Source organism: Ochotona curzoniae, unplaced genomic scaffold (genome assembly GCF_017591425.1).
Source record: "Ochotona curzoniae isolate NIBS_2020 unplaced genomic scaffold, NIBS_Ocur_1.0 contig_3432, whole genome shotgun sequence".
NCBI classification, from domain to species: domain Eukaryota; kingdom Metazoa; phylum Chordata; class Mammalia; order Lagomorpha; family Ochotonidae; genus Ochotona; species Ochotona curzoniae.
Window position 1 is genome coordinate 10,881,837 of NW_024465859.1, and position 27,994 is coordinate 10,909,830.

At 47.8% G+C, this 27,994-nt stretch overlaps 1 protein-coding gene across 1 annotated transcript; it reads left to right on the forward strand.

Moving 5' to 3' along the window:
• The first annotated feature begins 1,227 nt into the window (after positions 1 to 1,227).
• TCP11L1 (t-complex 11 like 1) lies at positions 1,228 to 27,890 on the forward strand. The gene is made up of 9 exons (XM_040980310.1): positions 1,228 to 1,445; positions 8,451 to 8,583; positions 10,344 to 10,464; positions 12,108 to 12,328; positions 15,948 to 16,084; positions 18,218 to 18,414; positions 21,048 to 21,229; positions 22,604 to 22,776; positions 27,679 to 27,890. The coding sequence occupies exons 1-9, from the start codon at positions 1,289 to 1,291 to the stop codon at positions 27,873 to 27,875; spliced, it is 1,518 nt and encodes a 505-aa protein (XP_040836244.1). The 5' UTR covers positions 1,228 to 1,288; the 3' UTR covers positions 27,876 to 27,890.
• The last annotated feature ends 104 nt before the right edge of the window (positions 27,891 to 27,994 follow it).

The following is a 27,994-nucleotide window of genomic DNA, read 5'->3' on the forward strand; positions in this document are numbered from 1 at the left end:
CTGTAGTTCTAATTGTGACCCGCAGGTATCTTATCCACATGATAGGGTCAGGAAATGAACCCCACTGCCTGCTGTATTCACTTAGAAGCCTAATTAAAAGCATTGTTTTTCCTGGGGTGGGTGGGGACTGGGTGGGGCTTCTTCCTTAAAATCCCCCTTTACCTCAGATACACGAAGGAAGCAATGTGGAAATAATAGTCTCACCCACCTTTTTACCCTTATTAACTATGTAAAGATTGTCAAAAAATGGAAAAATTGTTTTGCAATGAGTTTGCATATCAGCTCTCAGGAATAAAAGAGGCTTAAGATTGAATCCCTGGGCCTGGCACGATAGGCTGGTGGCTAAATCCTCGCCTTGCATCTGCCAGGATCCCATATGGGCACCAGTTCGTATCCCAGCTGCTTCACTTCCCATCCAGCTCCGTGCTTGTGGTCTGGCAAAGCAGTAGAGGTTGGCTCAAAGCTTTGGAACCCTGCACCCGCGTGAGAGACCTGGAAGAAAACCTGGCTTCAGATCGGCTCAGTTCCAGCCATTGCAGCCGCTTGGGAGGTGAACCAGCAGATGGAAGATATGTCTCTCCTTCCCTCTATATACCTGCCTTTCCAATAGAAAATAATCTTTGGAAAAAAAAGGCTAAATTCCTTCCATCAATTAAATTAAAAACAAGTGGTTTGTAGTGTTCTCTTTTAAGCAGCTTGAGGTCCCGTGTTCTTGTGATATGATACTCAGGCATGGGTGAGAAATACCTAAAGTTAGCCCTCTATTTGAGCTCCATAAATTTGATAAATGTCCTTTTTTTTTTAAGATTTATTTATTTATTGGAAAGTCAGATATACAGAGAGGAGGAGAGACAGAGAGGAAGATCTTCCATCCGATGATTCACTCCCCAAGTGAGCACAATGGCCGATGCTATGCCAATCCGAAGCCAGGATTCAGAAACTTCTTCCGGATATCCCACATGGGTGCAGGGTCCCAAGGCTTTGGGCTGTCAGGGAGCTGCTGGGATTAGAACCGGCGCCCATATGAGATCCTGGTGCGTTCAAGGCGAGGACTTTAGTTGCTAGGCCACACCGCCGGGCCCGGTGTCCTTTGTTTCAAGTGTCTGTTTAATCATTGAAGTAGAATATAAAAGTTGGATAGTATCTTAGAAAGCCCATTTATTTTATAGACAATGAAACTGAAATCCGAATAGATTAATGATTTTCCCAGAATCGTACTGCTCGTAACAGAGCTAGAACTCTTGGTTTCATTTTTTTTTTCTTTCTTAGGGTTCAAACTTAATTGAGAATGTCTGAAAACCTTGGCAAGTCCAGTGTAAAAGAAGCAGGAAAATCGAAAGATTCTCAGCAAGGCCTTGAAGAGGCTGTGGAATGTTCTGATGAAGCTCCACAGAACCAGGTCAAGTTGGAGTCTCCCAGTCGCCACAAAGTGCGAAGACCTCACTGTAAGCAAACTTGACTTTGATTAGAAGCCACACTGTCCTGTCTTTGAGGTGGTATTTTATCGGCCTTTCTCATGCATCTGGCCCTGAGCTAGGTTTTCACAATACTTGGGTGATGACATTGTCAGTAATGAGCCTTGCACGGTGGCGCAGCATGCTAAACCTTGGCTTGCTTGATACTGAGCTGGTTTAAGTCTTGGCTTCTCTACTTCCCATCCATCTTCCTTCTGCTGAGCCTTGGAAGCTGCAGATGCTGGCCCAAGTATCTGGACACCTTGTAAGGAGTGACTTTGAACAGCAGCCCTGAGACTGACCACCATCCTGGACTCAGGGATACCTTGAAGTCCCAGGACTGCCTTAAATCTGCCAGGTCTCAGCCCTCTTAAGGCCCACTTGCTTAAGCAAGTTTAGTGACCTTCAGGTTCAAACCGTGTGCTCCACCAATCCTCTGAGGCATTTTTCCCTGGCATCCAGTTACAGCCACATCTGCCAGTGCTTCAGCTTGTGCTCTCCGTGCCCAGCTCGAGGCTACAAAGATCCCTCTTCCCTTTGTTCTCTCTCTGTCTCTTTTCCTCCTGCTCTCTGCTCTTCTCCTCGTCCTCTGCTCTTTGTCTCTCTGTCTCTTTGCTCTCTGCCCTCACTGATCCACACTAATTCCCCCATGGAAATAAAGAGCTCAGTGTGACTTGCTTACTGTGTCTGGTATCTTGGGTTTGTAGCAAAAAGCTAACACACCTGCCACCCAGAAAGGAATCGCAGATGAAGTTCTTGCCTGCCAGCTTCAGCCTGGCCCAGACCTAACTGCCGCGGTCATTTGGGGAATGAACCAACTGATGAACCATCTCCTTGGCTCTTCTCTGTTGATCTGCCTTTCAAGTAGGAAAATCTCAAGAAGGAAGAGAAAGAAAGAGAACAGCAGCAGTTGCTCAACTGGCAGCATAGTTACTGGTGATTTTTCAGTTGTATTAGAAATTGAAATTTTAGAATAATATCCAGAACCTTCCTTGCTCCAGCCATTGTGGCATTCCTGTTTCTCCCAAGTCCTAAGAAACAGGAGGCTGGAATGTAAATTGCAGGTTTAACTAAGAGTATCTGAGAAGTATAAAGCTGATTCCAGCCAGGGTTGTGCTTGTGCAGGTTAAAAGCAAAATGAAGGAGTTCGCCACGCCCTAACTTCACTGCCTGAGGGCTGAGTTCCCATGCGAGTGAGTGGATTCAGCTCCTTGCCTGTGTTTGGTGAGGTCATTTCAGAGCCCTGGCAGGGAACAAGTTAGTGGATGAGAAGAGTGGCAGTTCTGCACATATTCCCAGCAATGCCCCAGCTCATCCACGTCTTTTATTGAGAATGCTTTTTGAAATGAGTCCAAACAAGAGTTTTTTAAGAAGGAGTGCCATAGTCTAAGAATGTCAGTGTCGATGCTATCTTTTCAAAATGTGGATAATCAATCATTCTTACATATTCGGAAAAAGGGCCAAGATTTGGGGGTTTGAGGCGTGATCCTACCAAAATGATGAAAGCCCTTTCCAGTTAATGTGTTAGTCAGCTTATTTGTACAACAAACATGAGCGGACTCCACTAGATCGCGTCTAAATTGTCCCATAGATTTTGAGAAACTAATAGATCAAATTGTATCTTGGGAAATGTGCTAGTAGCACATCATGCATTTGTTAGGCCTTTTCTCCAATATACAGAGTTGGAAATCATATGTTTTCTCATCTTTAAAGCAAGGAAAATGCATTTGTTTCTTAAGGTGGTTGTGTTACCAGAGATGGCTGGGACAGAGGTTCTTATCTCCCTCATAAAAAGAAAGAATTTCAGACATGAGCCACATATTTGTGGTAGGCAAGCTTGCAAATGCACTGAAGACCACACCAGGCAGGTTCACTGGGCAGCTTGGAGCTGAGTGCCCAGACTGTGTTGAGCCGCGTGTCGGTAGGGAGGCCTTTCTCTTCCCCCTTCTCTGCTTCTGGGATATTGCTGGGGCAAGGGCTTTGGGGACAGGAAATTCCTTTTGTTTCACAGTGCTGTCAGAGCAAACGATCCCCTTGCTGCTGGGTCTGGGGTGTCTCTGGAGCAGAGGGCCTGAACCCCTCTACAAGATTTTTGGACATGGGTATGATGTCTGGTGTGTAAATACTGGGCTGTCTCCTAAGTATGAGATTGCTACTTTTCTTTCCACATGAACTTCTTATCTCTTCCTTCAGCCCTTTTCACACATAGTCTGCTTTCTTGTTTTAAGAGTTAAATGAATTCATGTTTCACCCTTAGGACAGTGCCTAGTAAGTGAACATTAATTGTTATTACTCCTACTGTTGTCATCTGTTGCATTTTCAGATGTCAGGGTCATTTGCTGTGATGTGAATGGCTGGCCCGATAGTTTTCTTACTTTCCATTCCTGATGAAAGCGATCCTTTGGTTTAGGTCTTGAGTTCATTGAAAGCATGACTCCAACTTAGTGTCCAACTTGTCCTAGGCTATGTTTTCTGAAACTATGTGTAGTTATGCCTTGAGGGAAAAATGACGAAGTTTTAACAGATCCTGGAGTTGCAGAAAAGTACATCCACATTTGTGTGTAATGCACCTTTTCTGGGAAGGTAGTTATAGATGCTTTCTTCACTTTTGCATAAGGATCTGCTATGGTCTAGATGTGGCTTGACCAGTGTGGTGGTGTGGAGGTGGTGGAACCCACAAGAAGTGGAGCTCAGTGGAAGGTGCCTCGGTCACTGGGGAGAGTGCATTCAGAAGGCACCAATGCTTATGTGGAACCTCAGTAGGTCCTGCAGGTATGGATTATGAAAGAGCAGGCCTGGCCCCCGAATCTCTGCCTTCCTGTCTCATCGTGTGACCTCCCTTACCTCTGACCAGCGTGACACCATCTTCGCTGAAGCCCTCATTAGGGCACATTGGCTTCTGGCCCTGGCCTCTGCTTTGTCAGATTTCCAGCCTCAGGTGCATGGTCTAAGCAATGCAGTCCCACATCAAAATCATGTTTAAAATAATGTCTTCAGATGTTCCTTTTGGCTCATTTGCTTTTCCTCTTTTGAGTAAAGAAGTGGGTACTGGGTTGTGACCTCAGACTTGTCATTTGTAAGGAAGCATCAATGCCCACAAAGGTCATAATGGAAAACTTATAAAACATGAATGGTGGATCTGGATAGTGGTGAAAGTATTTTTAAAATCATAGGTGGAAGTCTACAAGCTGAAAATATAAATGGCAAAAAGAGATAGTATTTATTTCTTACAAATTGTAGTAGTAATATATATGTGTATATGTATACGTGTGAATACATAATATAAAGATCCATCTTATTGTCATTTGAAAGGCAGAGTTACAGAGAGAAGAGAGGCAGAGAGAGCTTCACCTGCTGGTTCACTCCCCAGGTAGCTGCAGTGGCCAGAGCTGGGCCAGTCCGAGGCTAGTAGCCTAGAGCCGGGGGCTTCCTCTTGGTCTCCCATGTGGGTGCAGGGTCCAAGCAGTTCAAGCACTTAGGTTATTGTCTACTGCCCTTGCAGGCACAATAGCAGGGAGCTGGATTGGAAGTGGAGCAACTGGGACATGAACCAGTGCCCACATGGGATGCTGATGCGGCAGGCTGAGACCTGGCTCACTGTGCTACAGCCCCAACAAGTGTTTTTTTGTCTTTTTTTTTTTAAGATTTATTTATTTTTATTACAAAGTCAGATACACAGAGAGGAGGAGAGACAGAGAGGAAGATCTTCCGTCTCAATGATTCATTCCCCAAGTGACTGCAACGGCTGGTGCTGCGCTGATCTGAAGCCGGGAGCCAGGAGCTCTTCCGGGTCTCCCACGCTGGTGCAGGGTCCCAAGGCTTTGGGCCGTTCTTGACTGTTGCTTTCCCAGGCCACAAGCAGGGAGCTGGATGGGAAGTAGGGCTGCCGGGATTAGAACTGGTACCCATATGGAATGCTGGCGTGTTCAAGGTGAGAACTTTAACCACTAGGCCATCGCGCCAGGCCCCTAACCCAGTGTCTTATGTGTGTGTGTAAACACACACAGGCCTAGGACACGTTAGAAAGGAAAGGTAGATAGCATCATTTGTTTCATCATGGGATCTGACTGCCCACCTCCTCAAGGCTGTGTTTAACATTCCTGGTTTCCAGTTTCTCCAACAAGGCATGCACAATGTAACAGCATTACAAGGGCTTTAGATCCATATTGAATCATGAAGCAAACTCACTTGTTAAGATATATGTAACCATGCTGTTGTTCAGAGCTCTTACTGCAACGCAGGTTCTCTGTACGAGTGGCCTCACCCACTGTACCACAATGCCCACCTCAACTGCTGAGATTTTAATTGAGATTGTGCTTCGTCTGGAGATTGAGTTGTGAAATTTTAGCGTCTTAATAATAAGACTTGAGAAGGTCTTTCATTTTGAATGTTTATTTTACCAATACCCATGAAGCCAATATCATTGTGAGTTCATTATGTATTTTATTGTTATTCTCTAGAAATATTGAGAATTTTTTGAAGAGGAATTTTGAGAGTTTTCCTAACTTCCCCTTACGGTACCAAATAAAGATTTTCACTAGACAGGATATGACCAGCTCTTAGATTTGGTTCCTATTTTGCTGTGTGTATTGAGCACAAGAAAAAGGAAAGTAATGTGTCACTAATCCAAGAAGATTTTTTTTTTTATTTTTAAAATGTTTATTTTATTTGAAAAGCATAGTTGCAGAGAAGGTCCAAGAGCTCTTCCATCCACTGGTTCACTCCCCAGATTGCTGATTTAACCAAGACTGGGCCAAACACTTGGCTCTCCTCTGCTGCTTTCCCAGGCCAATAGCAGAGAGCTGGATTGGAAATGGAGCAGCCAGGACACCAATCGGTCCCCAAATGGAATGCCGCCATCACAGGCAGTGGGCTTACATATTATGCTATAAGGCCAACCCCCAAGGAGATACTGTAACTATTAAATCCTGTGTAGTCCTTTGATATAACTTATATCATTTTAAGCTCAGCTCTTATTGCCATCACATAGGATTAACATACTTATCTTCTAGGCCAGTACTTCTCAAACACTGATTTCTGGGTGCATCAGCTGGAGCTTTGTATGCAGTGCCGACTGGGGACCATGCCCGTCATCTGCTCTCACCATCCCTCACTCAGATTCTGAGAACAGACTTGAAAGTTGAGAACTGTTACCACCAGCTTTTTTTTAAAGAATAAGAATTGTCTTTGTTTCTTGCCTTGGAGCACCTAAGAATTGGATGAGAACTTTCTTCCTGGAAGTTAAATCTTGAGCTTTGTTAAAACAGAAGTCAGGCAGCCAGTGGTGCCATTGCAGCAGATGCTGTGCAGAAGTGAAGCCTCCAGGACTTCCTTAGAAAGGCAGTGGGAGAGGAACAAATCTGGGATTCTCTTGCAAAGTGGTTGAGTCAGCAGGCTTGCTGTCTACAAAAGTCTTGTGACATGCCCCCTAAGCTACTCAGCCATCACCCTCACAGCTCTCATGGTCTTGGTATCCTAACAAGATAATCACTTTAAACATTTTGTTTCTTTTTTAAAAATTCATTTTTTGAAGATTCATTTATTATTTGAAAGGCAGAGTTATAGATAAGGAAAGACAGGGTCTTTTTTTATTGTGGAATATGAACTTTATTGAAAAGAAAAAACAAATGCATATAACATTTACATATATAACATATAACATATAAAAACAAATGCAATATTATTTAGCAATTAGGATACTAGGCTGCGTGATCTTAAGAACCTAGCTGTGCCCTGGTTCACTCCTTAAATGGCTGCATTGGCCAGAGCTAGGCCAACAGCCAGGAGCTTCTTCCTGGTCTCCTAAGTTGGTACAAGGACCCAAGCATTTGGGCTATGTGCCAATCCCATTAACAGGGGGCTGGATCGGAAATGGAGCAGGCAGGACTCAAACTGGGGTCCATAGGGGTTGCCATCAGCAGAAGCTTAGCTTACAGTACCATGGCACCAGTTCCTGCTTGTATATTCGTTTATTCATTCATTCATTCTGCTGACTCACTCAGCAGATGACCACAGTGTCTGAGGCTGAATAAGTCAGTCGGAGGCCCAGAGCTCCACCTGGGTTTCCCACGTGAATGACAAGGGCCCAGGTACTTGGGGCCATCCTCTGCTGCATTCCCAGGCACATTAGCAGGGAGCTAGATCTGAAGCACAACAGCAAGAACTTGAGTAAGATGCTGGTACTGCAGGAAGTAGCTTTACTTGCTACACCACAGCACTGGCTCCTTGATGTTATTTTACTTTGAGGAGATGCATTCATGACACAGTGGTAGTAGTAGTGGCAGTATAAGGGGAAATTCCTGGTGGATGCAATGGAGATTTTGTTTTTTTAAGGTTTATTTTAATCGGAAAGGCAGATTTACAGAGAGAAGGAGAGGCAAAGGGAAAGATCTTCCATCTACTAGTTCACTCCCCAAATGACCACAATGACCAGAGCTGAGCCAATCTAAAGTCAGGAGCCAGGTCTCCCCACATGGATGCAGGGTTGCAAGGCTTTGGGCTGTCCACTGCTTTCCCAGGCCACAAACAGGGAGCTGGATGGAAAGTGGAGCAGCCAGTCACAAACCAATGCCCATATAGGATGCTGGTCCTTGGCATTGGAGAATTAGCCAGTAGAGTCATGGTGACAGCCCCACAACAGAGATCTTAAACTGGATGTTTCTGTGTTTATTTTTCTTTCAAGGCAGACAGGAGACTGCTTTCCCAGGTCATAAGCAGGGAGCTGGATCTGAAGTGAAGCAGCTGGGAAATGAGCTGGCACCCCTAAGGGGATGGCAGTGTTGCCAGCAGGCTACCAAGCCACTGGCCAGTCCCAGATGATCTCTGCTTTTAGACTTCTAACTTTAAAATGAAAATGAAATTTGCAAAGATTGTTACTGTTTGAAAATGCTGAAAGATTTTAGCTGAAGGCGTACCTGAGATTACTTTCTGGTACCAGAACTGCTGCCATCTCCCTTGATCTATAGAAGCAAATCTCTCACTGGGTTTTTGTTACAGCCAGTCCTGCTCGATTTGTGACTGCGGAAGAACTTCTGGAGACAGCAAAGGAAGTCACTAACATGGCTCTGGCCCATGAAATTGTCGTGAATGGCAACTTTCGCATTCAACCGGTAGAACTGCCAGAAGACAGGTAAGCGGCTGCTGAGTTGCCATGTGCAGAGATCATGCGGTTCTGCAAATGTTTCCTTCGGTCCATACCCATGTGTTCACGTAAGTTTTTCTTTGTGAATGTGATTGCTAAAACATTTTGCTATACCAGGAATCACTCATGTTTGAAGGTGGGCCATTTATCCTTCTGATGCAGGTGGAGATCTGGAAGTTGGTGAAATTCTGTCACATGAGTACCAGTTTGAGTCCCAGCTGTTCCGCCTGTGATCCAGCTGCTGCTACTGTGCTTGGGAAAGCAACAGAAGATGGCCCAAGTAGTGGGACCTTGTCACCCATGTGGGAGACCCAGAAGGGGTTCTTGACTCCTGGCCTCAGCCTGGAACAGCCCTGGTATTTGTAGCCATTTGGAGGGATGACTCAGTGGATTGAAGATAGCTTGCTCGCTCTCTGCCTGTTACCATGGCTTTCAAATAAGTTACACACACAGAACAGCAATGAAACTCTGGACTAGAAGGCCTCTTGATTCTCTTGGCCTGTTCCTCATGCCAGATAGATGTCAGACCCCTCCCTTGCCCAGCATGCCCCTCAAGGTGGACATGGTCAGGCAGATCAGGGCTGTCTTTTGGTAGGGAAGAATACCATTTCTGGGAGTCGTGAAGCAGACGTGCCCTAATGTCTTGTCAGGCAGCATTTGGTCATGTACAATCCCAGCTACTAAGTGAGCCTGGAGAAGCTTGACTCTGGCAATGGAGAGTGGAACTGTCACAATGGGCTTATTAGATCAGTCATAATTTAGTTTCACAGAGTCTGTTGCTGCCCTGAAAACCACTTGTTTCTATCACCAAAGGATACATGCCTGATGGCTTGGCAGGCTGTGCCGTCTGTATGGGAGCCTTCTAAATGGAACTTCACTGACCATTGTTATATTACTTTCTGACAATAATGAAGAAATATTTGTTTTGCTCTCAAGACGTAAGATTGCTTTTAATGGGATGTTACACCTATATTTAATTTGAGCTTTGTATATTTAAATAATTGTCCCATATTATTATCTCATGGGATCTTCTCAGGAACTAGAGTCATCTTTACCGATTTATTTTAATGAAAGACAAGGTGGCAGAGACAGAAAGAAATCTTCCATCCTTCGGTTCACTCCCCAGACGGTTGTGGTAGTCAGGAGCAGGGCTGAAGCCAGGAGCTGGAAACTCAGAGCCCCGTCTGGTACCCCATGCAGGTGAAAGGTGTTTGGCTGCCGCTCTCCCCAGCTGCATCAACAAGGAGCAACTAGGACTTGAACCAATGCTCTGATATGCAATCCATATTCATAGACCATAGCTTCACGTGCCGTGCCACAGCACCGGCCCAGTTATGTTGTGCGTCTCAATTATAAATATCGTAAGAAATTTACTAGTATCAGGGAACTAAGACTTAACACCTCTGATCTTTCCAGTGTTATTTTTATCATGTGATATCATGACAAACTATGAAGTGGACTGATAATGGCCAGCCATTAAGTTGGAAGTTATTCTTCCCAGTGAGAGATTAATTTAGGGAGAGTGGAGAGAAATGAACTAAAATAAACTATGTCATTGGTTTTAAACAAGCCTGGGAAGCTTTTCTTTATCCAAATTATTTTTTTGAGATTTTTTTTAACCTAATTGATAGAATTTGTGATTTTCAAAGATTTTTGATGCTCTCATATATATGTATGTGTATGTGTGTCTACTATACATATATATACACATATAAAATATATATTTTCCCTTTTTGTCTTGCCTTCAGCTTGGAGAAGAGAGTCAAGGAGATTGTACATAAAGCTTTTTGGGATTGCTTGAGTGCCCAGCTAGGTGAAGACCCCCCGACATATGACCACGCCATCAAGCTTGTCGGAGAGATCAAAGAGGTGAGGGGAGGAGCAACTTGCCAGACTTGTCAGGAGCCTTTGCTGCTCTGCTGGGTGTGACTGTGCCGGAGAGTTGAGAGAGACTGAGGGATCAGGAAGGCAAGTGCCTTGCTCAACTGTGGACTAGGAGTGCTTTGGGCCTGAAGTCCTATTTGAAAAATGTCAAGCAAGCCATCATAACCTGAGAAAAAATTTGTAATTATTTTCCCAAAATAAAAGCTGTTTTGTTTGGAAGATTGAAATGATAGTAGGCTAACATGAATAGTTCAGTTGTCCAGGACTTGAAAATGCCCTTATGACACCCGTCAACACTTGGATTCCATTTATCTAGACCTTGTTCTTTCCTCATAGCTCCAGCTGCAACCTGGAATTGAGCAGAAACACAGCGTAGTCTCCCTGCAGTCGTTACTGGGCTCTGAAGTGCTGGGCCTTTGAGCCAGCCAGCAGGTCTCCGATAATAGTGCCTGCAGATGGACGAGGCTGTGCGAGAAGGTTCCCGAGACATGGGTTCCCCTGTTCCTGGCTTTTGCCAGTTTTTCAAGTGTTCAAAGTTGTTTTAAACAATTATTTAAAGACAACATAACGTTATTTTATAAGGTATTGGATTGTTTAGAAGACTTTTTAAGATTGTTTGAAAGAGTGACAGCAAGTTCTCCCATCTGCTGGGTCACTCCCCAGATGCCCACAGCGGCTGGGGCTGAGCCACGCCAAGGTCAGAATCTCCCATGTGGGAACATGGTCATCACTGGCCGCCTCCTGGGCGCAGCGGCAGGGAACTGGCTCACAGTGGACAAGAGTGTCGCTGGCAGTCCCGCTTGGGCTACAGATGTCCGAAATGGCAGCTGTACTCACTGTGCCTCAGTGTTGGGCCCTCTGCATTCTTAATACCTGAGGATGCATTCTGTTTATAATGGCAAACCAGTGAGCTGGTCTTTGGAATAGAGAAGACAAGAGGTGGAAGGACTGGTTTTCTTTTTTTTTAAAAAGATTTATTTTTATTATTATTTTTTTTTATTGGAAAGGCGGATATACAGAGAGGAGAGACAGAGAGGAAGATCTTCCGTCCGATGATTCACTCCCCAAGTGAGCGCAACGGGCCGATACTATGCCAATCCGAAGCCAGGAGCCTCTTCCGGGTCTCCCACGCGGGTGCAGGTTCCCAAAGCTTTGGGCTGTCCTCGACTGCTTTCCCGGGCCACAGGCAGGGAGCTGGAAGGGAAGCGGGGCTGCCGGGATTAGAACCGGCGCCCATATGGGATCCCGGGCGTGCAAGGCGAGGACCTTTAGCCGCTTGCACCACCGCGCTGGGCCCAAGGACTGGTTTTCTAATACCTTTGTTTAGCAGATCAAAGAACTGTATCTGTGGAAACTGTCCTTGGCTTCCAGGCTCACTTTAACCAGCGTGTTTTCTCTTCACCGTGAACAATTTTCTTTCATCAGGCGATGTCTATCTAGAGTGTAAATGGAAACTTAAGTATCCTTTCTAAGTAATAAGTGTGTTTTTCTGTACATTTGTGAATATGAGCTTCAAATGTGTGTAGCGTTGCAATTGGTAAGCCTTCATTGGATAGTTCTAAATTCTTTAATGTGTAACAAAACATGTCCAACAAAACGGAGTGAAACACAGCTGTGCTCTCTTGTAGACTCTTTTATCTTTCTTGCTGCCTGGTCACACCAGACTGAGAAACCAGATAACGGAAGTCTTGGATCTGGACCTGATAAAACAGGAAGCAGAGAATGGGGCGCTAGACATTTCCAAGCTGGCAGAGTTCATTATTGGAATGATGGGGACACTGTGTGCACCTGCTCGAGATGAAGAAGTTAAGAAACTAAAGGACATTAAGGAAATAGTGCCCCTTTTCAGGTAGGAAAATGGCTAATTACCACCAGTATACTTACAATGAAGTCTATTTTCAGAATCACATTTCCTGAGATCTAAGCATTTATGTATTTGAAAACAATTTTGAAACATTTTCTAAAATACAGAAAATTAGAAATTTTTTAATGCACTAAAATTCCATTTTTATGTGTATTTTAAATTCATTTGTTTAAAAGGCACACACACACACACACACACACACACACACACATACACACACGTGCACACACAAATCGCTCTTCTATATACTGGTTTGCTCTAAACACCCACAACAATTGAGGTTGGGCATTCCAAAGCCAGGAGCTCAGGACGCAATTCCGTTCTCCCGCATGAGTGGCAGAGACCCAAATACTTGATTCCATTTCAAGATTTAATTTTTAATACATCAGAGTATGTTAGCACTCTATTTGAAAAGATTCTAAGCTTACAGAAAAATTGCAAAAACAGTACAATCAATATTTATGTATGTTTTTAAGATTTGTTTTATTGGAAAGGCAGATATTTAGAGAGGAGGAGAGACACAGAGAAAACTCTTCTGTTCAATGGTTTACTCCCCAAGTGACCTCAATGACCAAAGCTGTGCTGATCTGAAGCCAGGAGCCTGGAGCTTCTGCTGGGTCTCCCATACTGGTGCAGGGTGCCAAGGCTTTGGGCTGTCCTTGACTGCTTTCCCAGGCCACCAGCAGGGAGCTGGATGGGAAGTGGGGCCACCAAGATTAGAACTGGTGCTCAGATGGGATCCCAGCATGTTCAAGGAGAGGACTTTAACTGCTAGGCTATCTTATATATTCTTGATGTAAATTCACCAATTTTCCACATTTTGTCGTATTTGCTTTATCTTTGAATATATGTATACTTGTATACTGTGTTATTTTCTACATACATAGTTAATAATAAATCTCAGAAAGAAGTCAACGGTAACTAATGAAGCGTAACAGTATGCTGTAATGAATATGATGTGAGTGTAATCTCTTACTGTCTTCCTGTCTCTGGAATTTTCTGTGCTGAGACCCATGGTAACTGAAGTCTTAGGATGCAAAATTGCATAAGGGGGGAAAGTGTTTGAGTCAACTTTTAATCATAGAAAATACCCATGGCATCCTAACTTTATAGAGCAGAGAGGATCATGTTGGCTCCCGGTCCAGAGGCCTCACCTGGCGATGGTCTTCTGTGGGCAGTCGTGAGATGACAGGCTTGGCAGGCAGGATCCAGGCAGCATGTCTGTCTGCCTGCGTGCGGTTTCATGGTAAGCCACAGGCTTTAATCACAAGGCTCCACCTTAACAACTGAATCCAGTTTGATCACTTCCCAAGGTAAACATGTTCGTTGGATTCGTTTCCACCTTCTTGGTACTCGTAGCATGGCACCTGAAGAACTGAATTCCTGAGTCTGTGGGAATAAATTACTATACACCATGAAATATATTCGCAGAACATTAGGAGAAACTGAATGAAGTGTACAGTATCCGTTCTTACATCTGCATGTAAATATATTTGTACAGTTATTTCAATAAAGTTTTCAATACAAAAGTAAATGAAAAGAGTAGAGACCCTTAGTGCTCACGAGAAGAGTCGGGTCTGCAGGGCCCCCCGGGGTGGTTCTGAGGTTCAGCCCAACGTTCGGACTCCTAGGACTGCCGGGGCCACACGTTTGGCTGCATCGCTCCTCCACATTGGCCAGCAGAGCGGTCCAGAGCACCCAGGACCAGGGGAGTCCAACCGAGAGGGTACATACAGGCTTACCTGGTCCAGCATCTCATGTCCTGAAGGAGTGGAGCTACTTTATCACAATTCTGTAACCTGGCTCCCAGGGTTCCCAGAAGGGACATAAACACACAAGTCACCACACTCAGGGAAGGCATCCCAGCCAGTGCTTGCAGTTCATGATCACTTCTTTCATTCCAGGTGCAGTTTGTGGGTCAGAGGTCTCTTTCCCCATAAAGGATGTTGCTCAGGACCATTCTGATGTATGCACATTTTTTTAAAGATTTTTTTTTTAATTAGAAAATCAGATATACAGAGAGGAGAGAGAAGGATCTTCCGTCTGCTGATTCACTCCCCCAAATGACCTCAATGACCAAAGCTGTGCTCATCCGGAGCTAGGAGCCAGGAGCTTCTCCTGGGTCTCTCATACAAGTGCAGGGTCCCAAGGCTTTGGGCCATCCTCAACTGCTTTCCTAGGCCACCAGCAGGGAGCTGGATGGGAAGTGGTACGGCTGGGACATTAGCTGGCGCCCATATGGGATCCTGGCACGTGCAAGGCAAGGACTTTAGCCACTAGGCCACACCACCCTGGGATCACAAAAGCTTATATCACAGGAAAGCAGAGCTAGGATATTAACCAGAAGTCAAATCCTCAGGCATAATCTTCTCTTATGCCATCCGTATAAAAATTATGGAAACATGATAACTATATACTTTTTTTAAAGATTTATTTATTTTTATTACAAAGTCAGATATACAAAGAGGAGAAGAGACAGAGAGGAAGATCTTTTGTCCGATGATTCACTCCCCAGGTGAGCGCACCAGCCGGTGCTGTGCCGATCCGGAACCAGGATCCAGGAACTTCTTCCAGGTCTCCCACATGGGTGCAGGGTCCCAAAGCATTGGGCCGTTCTGGACTGCTTTCCCAAGCCACAAGCAGGGAGCTGGATGGGAAGTGGAGCTGTCAGGATTAGAACTGGCACCCATATGGGATTCTGGCGTGTTCAAGGCGAGGGCTTTAGCTGCTCGGCCACCACACCAGGCCCAACATTTAAAAATATTTAGAAGCCTGAAAGAAGTTAATATGGAGTATATGTTAATGTGAGTAATTAGGACATGGGACTATCCCTAGGGTCAGACATCTCTCTGATGGTCTTGGAACATTCCCCATGAGCTGGGGGAGACTGCTGTAACATCACAGCATGCCGACGCTGATACAAGCTGCTGATACTGGATTTCCTCTTTGGCTTGTACTCATTTGGATGTATGTATATTTAACTTTTATTCTAATTTATTTGAACTCTGTATCACCCACCTTCTGCACCACTACAGATGTAGCTATGTTGCTTCAGAGGCAAGCGGGGTGTGGGGATAGAAGATAGCTTCAGGGTTCTCAGTTGGTGTTTTCTAAGTTCAAGTTTCTGAATCTTTCAAGTTTTCAAACTTCTGGTGGTCCCTTCCAAGCTGAAAAGATAGTCTCAAAGCAGCTCACCTGTGTGTGTGTTTTTGTTTTTAAACCACATTGCTGGAAAGTACCTAATTCTAAATTCTTTCTTGGGGACAGTTGTGGCTCAATATGGCATTCCTCCCACTTCAAGCACCAAAATCCCATATGGCACTGCGTTGTGTCCTAGATGATCCACTTCCCAACCAGCTCCCTGCCTGTGGCCTGGGAAGGCAGTGGAGGACGGCCCAAAGCCTTGGGACCCTGCATCCGTGCGGGAGACCTGGAAGAAGTCCCTGGTGCTTGTGTCCAGGCTTCGGAATGGCCCAGCTCCGGCCGGTACAGCCATCTGGGAAGTGAACCAGCAGATGGAAGACCATTCTCTCTGTTTCTCCTTCTCTGTAATTCTGCCTTATAAATAAAAATAATTTTTAAAATTCCAAATTCTTTCTTTCAGGGCAATCTTTTCTGTGTTGGACCTGATGAAAGTGGACATGGCCAACTTTGCAGTCAGCAGTATCCGGCCGCATCTCATGCGGCAGTCGGTGGAGTATGAGAGGAAGAAGTTTCAGGAGCTTCTGGAGAGGCAGCCAAGTGCGTTCAGTGCTCTGCGATGCTCTCCCTTTGTGGGGTTTTTTTTTTTTTTTTTTCCCAGTTAAGTTTCTGTCGTTTGTTGATGGTAGCATTTTTAAAAGAATACTAAAATTCAGCATGAGAATTGTCTGATTTGGAAAAGGAAAAGTACAGCCTGTTAGGGCTACATCCAGAGCTGTGAAGCCTTTAAAAGACTAAGAGGCAAGATCATGACACTAGAAATTACAGAAGACGGACGTGCTAAGTGAGATGGTTTGCAAATGGGGCAAACACTGATTTGCCGTAAACTTTATCCTCGTACTTTTTGTTTTGTAAAAGATTTGTTTATTTGTTTGAAAGGCAGATGTCAGAGACAGATATTTTCCATCCACTGGTTTTATCCCTCATAAGCATGATAGCCAGGTCTGGGGCAGGTTGAAGCTGAAAGCCAGGAACTCCAACCTGGTCTCTCGTGTGGGTGCGATGGCCCAAGGTGTTGGGTCATTCTTTTCCTCCATTCCCAGGCCCAGTAGCAGGAAGCTGGATTGGAATTGGAGCAGTCTCAGGACTCGAACCAGCACTCTGGTATCGGATGCTGGTGATAGAAGTGACAATTTAACCTATTGCACCACAGTCTTAGAAGTGTGACACACCGCATGTTAATTACTCTTCTTCTGCCTGTGGGACAGAGTAGGAAATTTCACTTTGCTGCTACTGGATATACGTGGTCCTTCTTTCACTCCCAGGACAAATCTCATTTTATGAACTTCTCAGAGGGTTGCAGGAGAACAGATGATGACTGGGATCTGAAGCTCTGCTACGTTTCTCGGGTGCTGTTTTCAGTCCCTGCATTGGCAGCTGATGTTCTGGGTAAATTTCAGGCTCCTATGCCCAGGTAGATTTATGACTTCTGTGTCCACGGGAGTTGACCCACTGAGCCCCAGACAGAGCAGTCTGCAGTAGGCCTAGGAGGAGCCTACAATGAGCTGAAGTGAAGCAGTGCCAGCACAAGAAGACTGGCAGGCATTTCAATTCCAGGCATGCACTAGGGGCCATGTGTGGCTTGTCATTGATGAGCCTGGCATGGTGAGCCTGTGAGCAAAGTGCTGTGTGTATGTGTCTGCGTGCTTTAAACGCTGTTCAGCGGCTGCAAGAAACAGGTTTTGAGAGATCTTTGACCAGAATTGATTGAGCACACCCTGAACCAGAATTGTAGAGGTTGAGGCTCTCAGGGGGCACGGGAAGAGCCTTCATGTTAGGGTGGAAAGCCGGGGACCACTGAAGGGCTCACTGCCCAAGCGGCAGCCCAGCTGGACTCCCTGGGCAGGCAGAGTCCAGTGCGTCTCTGCAACATCACAGCTGCTGGGCTGTAGCCAGTGCTGTCTGCAGAAGCCTGGAGCTGGAGGGAAGCCAGCAGTCCTGCGTAGACCAAGCTGCATGCATGCTCTCGCTTCAAGGAAGAGCTGTCTGTGGCCTTAACCGTGACTACAAAAGCAAGGATTTAGCCACTAGGTTATCATGCCGGGCCCTGCCCACTTGTTTTTAAGGAGGCCTTCCCTGACAGAGCCAGGGCACCTGCCAGGACCCATCAGAGCAGTTTGCTTGGTTAACTTGGACAAGATCTTGTATGCCTGCTGTACTGCTCAGAGAAGGAGAAGGAGTGTGAGGGTTGGTGAAAGCCACTTGTAAACACTGAGTGGCATGCCAGGTCCCACGAGGCCAGAGCGTGTGAGACTGACCACAGAGGTCTGGGCAGGGACCTCGTGCTGAGCACAGATGAGACTTGCCACACAGAGATTGCAGGCGCTGTCTCCTCCTGCCTGTCTCAGGACAGGCCCTTCAGCCATTGCACTGGGCTGGGGTCTTGGAGTCTACTGCAGTGGTCAGAGTGGGAGAGGAGACGGGAGTGAAGGTGGTCAGGCCTGGTGAGGTGCCGTGTCCCCATGTTCCTGATGTGTAATCCTCACAGTGGCCTGGGAGGTGGGTGCCGTAAATGCCTTTCCCTCCGGAATCTGCTAGGCAGACAGGCAAGGGCTTGCAGGAGATGACTCAGCTAGCAACTGGCAGTGCTGGGATTTGAACTAAGTACTTTTTGATTGGAAGTTCATGCCCTGTCCTGATCTTGCCCCAGGGTCACGGCTTTGTTTTCCTCAGATTCCCTGGACTTTGTCACCCAGTGGCTGGAAGAAGCCGCAGATGACCTGGTGACTCAGAAGTGCCAGCCTGCCCTGCCAGCCCCGGAAGGAGTGGCTGGCTCCAGGGAACCCCCCGCACTGAGCCCTGCTGCCGTCCAGAACCACGCCTACCTGAGGCTTCTGAAGTGGGACCACCTCCGGAGACCATTCCCTGAAGTAGGTGCCCACCCCGGCTTGACAGGAGTAACCTTTGTCCTGATAACACTCACCTCACAGAGTTCTTTTTTAAAGCGGGCAGCTTTGTAGTTTTTAGTATTTCTGTCTGATGCAGCCGTCCTCACCATTTCATCACCCCAGAAAGAACCCCTATACCCATTATACCGTTAGCTATCACTGCCCCCCTCTCTCCTCTCCCCAGTCCTGGCAGCCACTGGGCTGCTGTCTGTCTCTGTGGATTGGCCACTTGCGAACATTTTATAGAAATGCCATCTGATGACATGGGCCCTTGGTGTCTGGCTTATTCACCAGGCATAGTATTTATCCATGTGATCATAGGTACCTGTATTTTATTTCTTTTGTATTCTATATCTGGTAGTTGCAAAATACACAGAAAATAGCCCTTAGCATCTCGATCGTGTTACATGTGCCATGCAGTGGTGGGAGGCAGCTTCATGGTGCTGCGAAGTCATCGCCCTCTCCATCTGCAGAACATTGCTGTCTTCCCAAATGGAAACTCTTGACCCGTCAGACAATGGCCTCTGATTCCCTCCACCTGCACCCCTAGCACCCCCATTCTCCTTTCTGGCTCTGCAAACCTGACTTCTGCAAGTTCCCTCATTGAGGGGAATTGTGTGCTGTCCTTTGGTGTCTGTCTGGCTTCCTGCAGTTAGCATTGTATCATCTAGCTTCATCCATGGTGTATGAGGTGTCAGGGTTTTCTTAGTTTTTATGGCTGAGTATTGCATCCCACTGGGTGGACAGGCCATGGTTTGTTTGTTTATTCGTCACTTGGTGAACATGTGGATTGCTTCCGCCTTCTGCCCTTGGCTGCTGTGACTTACGCCTCTGGACAAACCTGTGCTAGTTTTTATGTGGACACAGGATAAGAACTACAGGCTTAGGTGGTGATTTTAAAGGTGTATTTATTTTTTATTGGCAAGTCAGATATACGAAGAGGAGGAGAGACAGAGAAGGAAGATCTTCTGTCCCCAGAGCTGAGCCAATCTGAAGCCAGGAGATAGGAACCTCTTCCAGGTCTCCCAAGGCTTTGGGCCATCCTCGACTGCTTTCCCAGGCCCCAAGCAGGGAGCTGGATGGGAAGCGGGGCCGCCTGGACACCCATGTGGAATCCCGGTGTGTGCAAGGTGAGGACTTTAGCCGCTAGGCCACTGCGCTCTGCCCAGGTGATAACTCTTAAGTTTAACCTCTTGAGGAAGGGCCGATGTTTTCTGAAGCAGTTGCGTTTTGCAGTCCCACACGCAGTGATGCTTCCAGGTTGTGCCACTGACTTTGTATCCTAACTTGGTCAGAAGCTCAACAGTGGTGTTACTTTATAACTTTATCTAGAGCAACTTCCTTTCTGGGCAATACTTTGGTATTTTGATATTTTCCCAGTGAGAACTTGTCACTGCAGACTCCTTTCAGAGCTGGCCTGCCAAGGGGCTCCCCGTTTTGGCTATAAATAGCTGTTGGGGGTGTGCAGACTACCCCTCCCCTCCCAACTTTCTGCGGGCACTTGAGCTGCTTATCTCTAGCCACAGATCCTGCAACTTCTCTAAATATCTTTTTCATAAGTTCCTTATTTTTCCTTTCAATATGCTGTTAGCTTAGGTTCCGTCGCTTGCGCCCGGGTTCCTGCGTAGTGTGGGATGAGGATGTGCAGGTGTGTGACCTGCACACTGGCAGGATGCCTTTCCAAATGATGCTTCCCTTAAAACTGGGGCAAAGATGGAGGCCCTCCCTGGGGCCCTGCGGTCTGCCCTTGGAATTGATCCTGGGGAGCTTCTGCTCAGTTGCAGTGGGAGCTACAGGAAGTGGAAGAGCAGCGGTGGGAGTCGGGAGGCCCATCCGTCCACCAGCAGGGTGCTCTGGGCTGCTTGAGAACAGGCCTAGGTGGGGAGCCCAGTTGTCGCTGTCCTGATGTGGTGCGCCGTGGTCTCTCAGTGCAGGACTGACCCTGAAGGAGACTTGGCGAATTGATGACAATTCAGATCAAGAGACCTGCTTCACTCTGACACCTCTCTCTTGCACGTGGGGGCTTTGGGCCCTGGAAGCCCCAGGTGGCTTTGGGTTGCCACTTATCAATCATCTATCTTCCCTTTTCCTTAGAATGTCCTGAGACTCTTCGTTAGCTGGCGCTGGCCCCTGACCCCACACCAGAACGGTGTACCTGCCATCCACTTTGCTGGGGACCCCAGGGGGCTTTGTCCCAGCTCTTGAGGCAGACAATCCGGGGTGAGTTGGCCCTACGCCTTATTCCTCTTTCCCCCTCATGCTGCAAGCCTCAATCACTGAAGACCAGCTCTACTGGCCACTGCACACCTTCACAGCTCTGCAGAGTAGGGGTCCCTTTTGGGCACTGGTTTTGGGAAGCTGAGGAGCGGGGGGCAGGGCCTGCTGCAGGCGCTCAGAGCTGGGGTCTCTTCCCAGGGCTGCCGCATGCGCTCAGTGCGCATGAATCCTTTACTCTGAGGAAGAAGGACCAGCCAGGTGATGCCCTTGAGTCTCCCCGGGAGCTAAGAAAGGACTCTGGGAAAGGGAAGCTGCTGTGGCCCTCGTGGGGCTGCGGCTCAGCGCCCTCTGCTGGCTAGCCTCGCCCTCGCTCAGCCGAAGCTCTGTGTTTGTTGTAGACAGTGTTGATGGACCAGTCCCGCTTTCAAGAGCTGCAGCTTCAGCTTGAGCACCTGACCGTGCTGGGAGCCGTGATGCTGGTCACGTTCAGCATGGCGACCCCAGGGCTGTCCAGCCATGCCGATTTTGCAAAGAAACTCAAGATGATCGTGAAGATCTTGCTCACAGATATGCATTTGCCGTAAGTGACTGAGAGCGGTGGAGTGGGCTCTTGATGGTCAGATGGGAGGCGGCCGGGTGGCAGGCAGCAAGCCCTGGCCGGTTGTCTGCAGGAGCCGAGAAGAAAGCTTGCAGTCTAACTGTGCTGGCTTGGTGGAGCCCCTTGCCCCTGGCTTGGTGGAGCCCCTTGTGCGGGTTTATGCGGGGCCAGAGGCTATATGCTCTGCTGACACATAGCCTGAAGCCCTTGCACAGGTGCAGCCCTGGGCTGTGCTAGGTTTTAAAATGTACTTAAAGTTCCTAAAGTTCTTACATTGTTACTGCAGCTAATTCCCGCAGCCAAGTCTTCTGCGAGTGGAAACACCACCTACGATGAGATACTAGGAAGTCCTTTTATTCCGAGAGGGTAGGGATGGGAGCTGGGGTTGGTGGGGGTGGGTGGGACAAGAAGGGAAACATCTCCTGCCATGGTGGCAGGATGGACTAGGGTAGGGGAGAGCCAAAAGGGAAGAGAGAGGGGGAAGGAGAAGGGAGGGGCTGTGTGTGCTGTGTGCTGGCTCCTGGACTGTTGACAGATGATCTGAGCCACAGGTAGGTGGGTGGAGACCCGGGGAGGGGCCAGCGACTGGGAGGTGGGATTCTCCGGTGAAGAGCCAGGTTACATCTGATTGGTGGATAACCTGAAAGGCGCGAATTTTGCGAGCTGTGGGGAAGGGGCAGCAGGGTCGAAGATGGGTTGTTCTAATCCCTCCTCATAGGCTGTGATCCCTGTGTCCCCTGCTTCTAGAAGCGCCTGGTCAAGGCTACTAAGTGACTGGTGATGGGGGCCATGTGCAGTGTTTCACCAGGGGCCTGTCCCTGCATGCCTACCTGCACCCTGGCACACTCATGACCATGAGTCCTGTACAGAGAAGCTAGACTCAGGACAGAGGTGGTGACCTCCTCAGCCAGGGACTCGAAGGTACTTGGGCCCCAGGGGCTCAAGGTGCCAAGTTTTTGCTTATAAATTTTTGGGGTTTAGTTTCATTTATTTCTTTAAAAACTGTCAAAATATCGAAATGTTTCAAGAAATGAAAAGGACTAGAAGAGAACCAGATGAGATCCGTCTCTCACAGACACCAGTCTCAGGGCCTCTTTTGTATTCCCAGGAGTGTGTCACAATCCACTGAATTGGTTCTGGGGTTATTTCCCCTCAGAGATGCTGAATACGTTGGGGCTCTGGCTCCCCTCTGCCCTTGCTGGAGGAAGGACAGAGGCTTCGGGCATCACTGTGGAGGTCGAGGGGGACCGGGCCCAGGGTGGCATTCACTCGGGCCCGAGCGCCCGGCTGCTTCTCTGAGTGCATCAACCATGGACTTCTCTTGCCCTGACTTCTCCTCTCTCTTTTCTGCTCAAGGTCCTTCCACCTGAGGGATGTCCTCACCACCATCGGAGAGAAGGTCAGCCTGGAGGTGAGCCGCTGCCTGGCGCTATGCGGGGCTGCCCCCTGCTCCCCGGGCAAGGAGACGGCGCTCAGGGGTCAGATCCAGGCTCTGGGCAGTTCCGACAACCCCATCCACAGGCTCATGGGTACGTGTGAGGGCAAGCAGGTGGTGGGCCTCCTCGCCCGCAGCCCAGGGAAGCCAAGAGGCTTTGGATGAGATTGTTCATGCCTGTGATGAGGGGGCTGATCACCACAGGAGCGGGGCATTCTGAGGGTGCTGAGGTGGGGTTCCCAGAGCCCTGCTCCAGTGCCTGCTGTAGGGCTCAGGCCAAGGAATTGACGATTGGGGCTCCTCCCCTCACAAAGGTGCTGTCTGGGCAGGCAGCCACCCGGGTTGCTGAGAGGAGCCCTGGGGAGACTGCCCAAGTGCCTGGCACTGCACAGGAGGGACTCGCTGCTGGCAGCTGTTACTGTGACAGCTCAGCACTGAAGTGTGGCCTTAAAGCAAAACTGCTCTTGAAATATTGATTGCTAATGTTATCAATTAAAATGCTATTAAATCAGCTACAAAACTGTTCAAGCAATGTTACAATAAACAGTCTGTCAAATCTGAAGGAGGCAGATGCTTGCGTCTCATGCTGGAGTGCCAGGTCTGAGTCCTGACTCTGCTGCCCGGTCCAGCATCCTGCTCAGGTGCACCTGAGGAGGCAGCAGGTGCTGGTGCAGGTGAAGTTCCTGCCTCCCATGTGACAGACCTGCACTGAGTTTGTCTCCTAGTTTCAGCCTGGTCCAACTCCAGCTATTGCCATCATTTGGAAAGCAAAACAGCACTTGGGAGCTCTTACTCTTTTTCTGTCTCTCAAATAAGAATACTTTTTTTGAAGACTTATTTTTATTGCAAAAGTCAGATATACAGAGAAGAGGAGAGACAGAGAAGAAGATCCTCCCCAAGTGCTGTGCCAATCTGGAGCCAGGAGCCAGGAACCTCCTCCAGGTCTCCCACACGGGTGCAGGAACCCAAGGCCTTGGGCCGTCCTTGACTGCTTTCCCAGACCACAGGCAGGGAGCTGGATGGGAAGTGGGGCTGCCAGACTTAGAACTGGTGCCCATATGGGATCCTGGTACATTCAAGGCAAGGACTTTAGCTACTAGGCCACCATGCCAGGCCCTCAAATAAGTATTTTTTTTTAAAGATTTATTTATTTGGAAGGTTACATAGAAAAGGAGGGAGGGAGAAAGAGAAAGAACAAGAGATCTACCCATGGGTCACTTTCTAGATGGCCACAATGGCCATAGCTGGTCCAGACCAAAGCCAGGAGCTAGGAGCTTCATCCAAGTCTTCCCAAGTGGGTGGCAGTGACTCAAGGACTTGGACCATCTTCCTCTGCTTTTCCCAAGCTGTTAGCAAAGAGCCAGACCTCACAGACTGCCAGGACACAAACTGGCACCCATATGGGATGCTAGTAGGCAGCAGCTTTACTTACTATATCACAATATTAGTCTCAATAATTTTCCCTTAAGATTTATGTATTTATTTTTTGAAAAGTTAGATTTACAGAGAGACAGAGACCAAGACCTTCCATCCACTGGTTTACTCCCCAAGTGGCTGCAGTGGACGGAGCTGAGCCGGTCTGAAGCCAGAAACCAGGAGCTCCTTCCAGGTTTCACATACAGGTGCAGGGTCCCAAGGCTTTGGGCCATCTCTTACTGCTTTTGCAGACCACAAGCAGGGAGCTGGATGGGAAGTGGAGCAGCTGGGATTAGGATTGGAGCCCAAGGCTATTGTGAAAGGCCCAATTTTTTTTTAAAGATTTTATTATTTTTTTTATTGGAAAGGCAGATATACAGAGAGGAGAGACAGAGAGGAAGATCTTCCATCCAACGATCCACTCCCCAAGTGAGCGCAACGGCCGGTGCTATGCCGATCCGAAGCCAGGAGCCTCTTCCGGGTCTCCCACGTGGGTGCAGGTTCCCAAAGCTTTGGGCTGTCCTCGACTGCTTTCCCGGGCCACAGGCAGGGAGCTGGAAGGGAAGCAGGGCCGCTGGGATAGAACTGGCGCCCATATGGAATCCTGGGCATGCAAGGTGAGGACCTTAGCCACTTGTGCCACCGCGCCGGGCCCCCAATTTTTTTTTTAAGATTTATTATTTTGGGGCCTGGCATAATGGGTCAGTGTCTAAACCCAAAGCCTTGGGCCCCTGCACCACTGTGGGAAACCCAGATGAAGCTCCTGGCTCCTGGCTTCAGATTGGCTCAGCCCCAACCATTGTAGCCAGTTGATGAGTGAACCAGCATATGGAGGATCTTTTTCTCTGTATCTCCTTCTTTCTGTAAATCTGCCTTTCCAGTAATATATAATATAATAAATATTAAAAATTTTATTTTTATTGGAAAGGTAAAGTTAGAGAGGAGAGACAGAAAGATCTTCTGTCTGCTCGTTCACTCCCCAAATGGCCACAGTGGTCAGGACTGGGCTGGTCTGAAGCTGGGAGCCAGGAGTCTCTTGTGGGCCTCCCATGTGAGTGCAGTGGCACTTAACCAGGCCACAAGAAGGGAGCTGGATCGGGAGTGGAGTATCTGAGAGTTGAACTGGCACTTGTCAGTACCATAAGTGGAGGGTTAGCTTGCTACACCACTACGCTGGGCCCCCAAGAATGTTTATTTAATTCTATATTAGTTGCTACTTTTAATCTTTATAGTAGTGACACTGGGGATGTATTTCCATTAATTAGCTTTTAGCCTGACAACCTTAGCATAATATACGCATATATCGACAACTTTTACCCTGTAAGTATATGCAGTTTTATCGGTCAGTTACACCATCATAAAGCTTAGGGGCAATTCTGTTCTATGGATGACCAAGGAATGCAGGGTTTACTTTTTAATTTTTTAAAGAATTATTTTATTGCAAAGTCAGATATACAGAGAGGAAGATCTTCTGTCCAATGATTCACTCCCCGACTGGCCGCAAGGGCCGAAGCTGAGTTGATCAGGAGCCAGGAGCTTCTTCCAGGTCTCCCGCACCAGTGCAGGGTCCCAAGGCTTTGGGCCGTCCTCAACTGCTTTCCCAGGCAGCGATCTGGTAGAGAAGAGGAACAGCTGGGACACGAACCAGTACCCATATGGGATCCCGGCACATGCAAGGTGAAGACTTTAGCCATTATGTTACCGTGCCAGGCCCAGTGTTCACTTTTTAAGATTCAAATTAGAATTTTTAGCCTGATTTAATTAAAATGCTTATAAAGATTTACTGTTTGCTTATCTGAAAGAAAAGTTAGAGGAAGACCATCTGGTGCTGCGGCAGAGAGGGTGAAATTGCACCTTACATAACTAAAGGTTGTAAAAACAGAGAGGGAGAGACACACAGAGGAAACAGATCTTCCATCAGCTGACTCCTTCACAAATGAGTGAATGGTAGGGGCTGGGCCAGGCTGAAGCCAGAAGCAAGGAACTCCCTGCAGGTCTCCCGTAAAGGTGCAGTGGTCCTAACACTGGGCCATCTTCCTGAGCACATTAGTAGGGAACTGCATCAGAAGTGGAGCAGCCAGGACTTGAATAGACACTCATATGGATGCTGGTGTCCCAGGTAGCAGCTTAATGCACTATACCACAACAGTGGCCCTGATTTAATAATGAAACCTTCCTCCAGATTCTTTGAAAGCAGGTAAGTTTAATAAACACAATATGATAGTGCGGTAATGTAATAATAAATGGTGAGAAGTTAATTAGCAGGCTTCAGTCAGCCTGAAGGGTCAGTGGTTGTATTTAGCTTGAAAAAGAATGGGGGATGGGCCCGGTGCTGTGGCCTAGCAGCTAAAGTCCTCACCTTGAATGCGCCAGGATCTCATATGGGCGCTGGTTCTAATCCCGGCAGCTCCACTTCCCATCCAGCTCCCTGCTTGTGGCCTGGGAAAGTAGCTGATGGCCCAAAGCCTTGGAATCCTGTACCCATGTGGGAGACCTGGAGGAAGTTCCTGGCTCCTAGCTCCAGATCCACACAGCACTGGCTGTTGGACTCATTTAGGGAGTGAATCATCAGATGGGAGATCTTCTCTGTATATCTGACTTTGTAATAAGAATAAATCTTAAAAAAAGAAAAAGGCTGGGAGTTGACACAAGGCTGCCTCTAATGGTACACATTTTTGTCCTTAATTTTTATTCATGAAAAAAAAAATGGTCAAAGATTGCTGTGTTTTTGCTTCTAGCCGGGCACAGGGCCCAACTGGGGGTCTCAGGCAGGTGGTGCTGACGCAGATCTTGCAGGCCTGGGGTCGTCATGGCTGCACCCTAGGCGTTGGTAGCCAGGCAGGAAGGGGAGAGGCTGTTCCTTGTCCTGATGCTGGTGACTCTGTAATATCTAGGACAGCCCTTGGGTAAAGCCCAGGGATAGCAGAGGCTGGGGCTTCCGGCTCTGGGAACCTGAGAACCGAACTAGCTCTGGAGAAGAGCGGGGATGGATCGCCCATCCTGCTGGCAGTATCAACAGTGTGTCTCTTGGGGTTCGTCAGGGAATGAATTGCCTGCCCCCTGAGATGGAACTCCAGGGCGGGGGATGGAGTTTGAAAAGTCCCTACTGTTTTCATAATAAAATCTGCAGGAAGTATGGCACAACTTATTTGGCTCTTGAGACGAGCATTGTGGGGGAAGCCCAAGAAATGTTCACCGAGAGACTTTCTGGGAGAGGGCCAGGGGTGCAGGCCCTAGCAGTTCAGTTTGGGAGGTGGCTCACAGGCAGCAAGGTGACAAGTCCCTGCGTTGTTTTGCCGCCTCTAGGGGCAGAGCTTCTCGGCCTCCCTTCTTCCATCCCCAAGCAGCCCTGCAGACCAGCGTGTCCTGAGCGTCCTTGGCCAGCATCGTGCAGGGAGCAAGGACAAAGGAGGAACAAGATTAGTGAGGGGGCGGGGAAGGAAACAGCAGGATCCGGATGGGTATTCTGAATCGCAGGGTGTGGCAGGTGGCCATGGAAGAAGGGTCCGTGAAGCTGGTCAGGAGTCCCAGAGGTCTCCCTGAGCAAGCAAGGTCTAACATGTTCTCTTTCCCATTGCAGAGTCCCGCATCCAGGCCTTCCTGGAGACCTGTCTGGCCTGGGGTCATCAGAAGCAGTTGCCCGAGGTCCCTGGAGGGCTGGGGCCCGTGCAGAAGGAGCTGGAGGAAGTGGCTATTAAATTTGTTCGCCTGGTCAACTATAACAAGATGGTCTTCTGCCCCTACTACGATAGGATCCTCAGTAAGATCCTCAGCTGATCCTAACATGCACAGCCCGGGCGGCAGCAGTGTCACCCACTCGCCTCTGAACACCTGTCCTCAACTATAACGTTGCTTTGGAAAACGGCTATGTAGTACAGTTCTGTTTACTAGCTCTG

Excerpts from the sequence above, each read along its gene's own strand:
- TCP11L1 (XM_040980310.1), top strand. The coding sequence starts at position 1,289 with ATGTCTGAAAACCTTGGCAAGTCCAGTGTAAAAGAAGCAGGAAAATCG. Across the intron at positions 8,584-10,343 it reads GTAGAACTGCCAGAAGACAG|CTTGGAGAAGAGAGTCAAGG; the intron begins GTAAGCGGCTGC and ends TCTTGCCTTCAG. Across the intron at positions 18,415-21,047 it reads TCCGGAGACCATTCCCTGAA|ACAGTGTTGATGGACCAGTC; the intron begins GTAGGTGCCCAC and ends TGTTTGTTGTAG.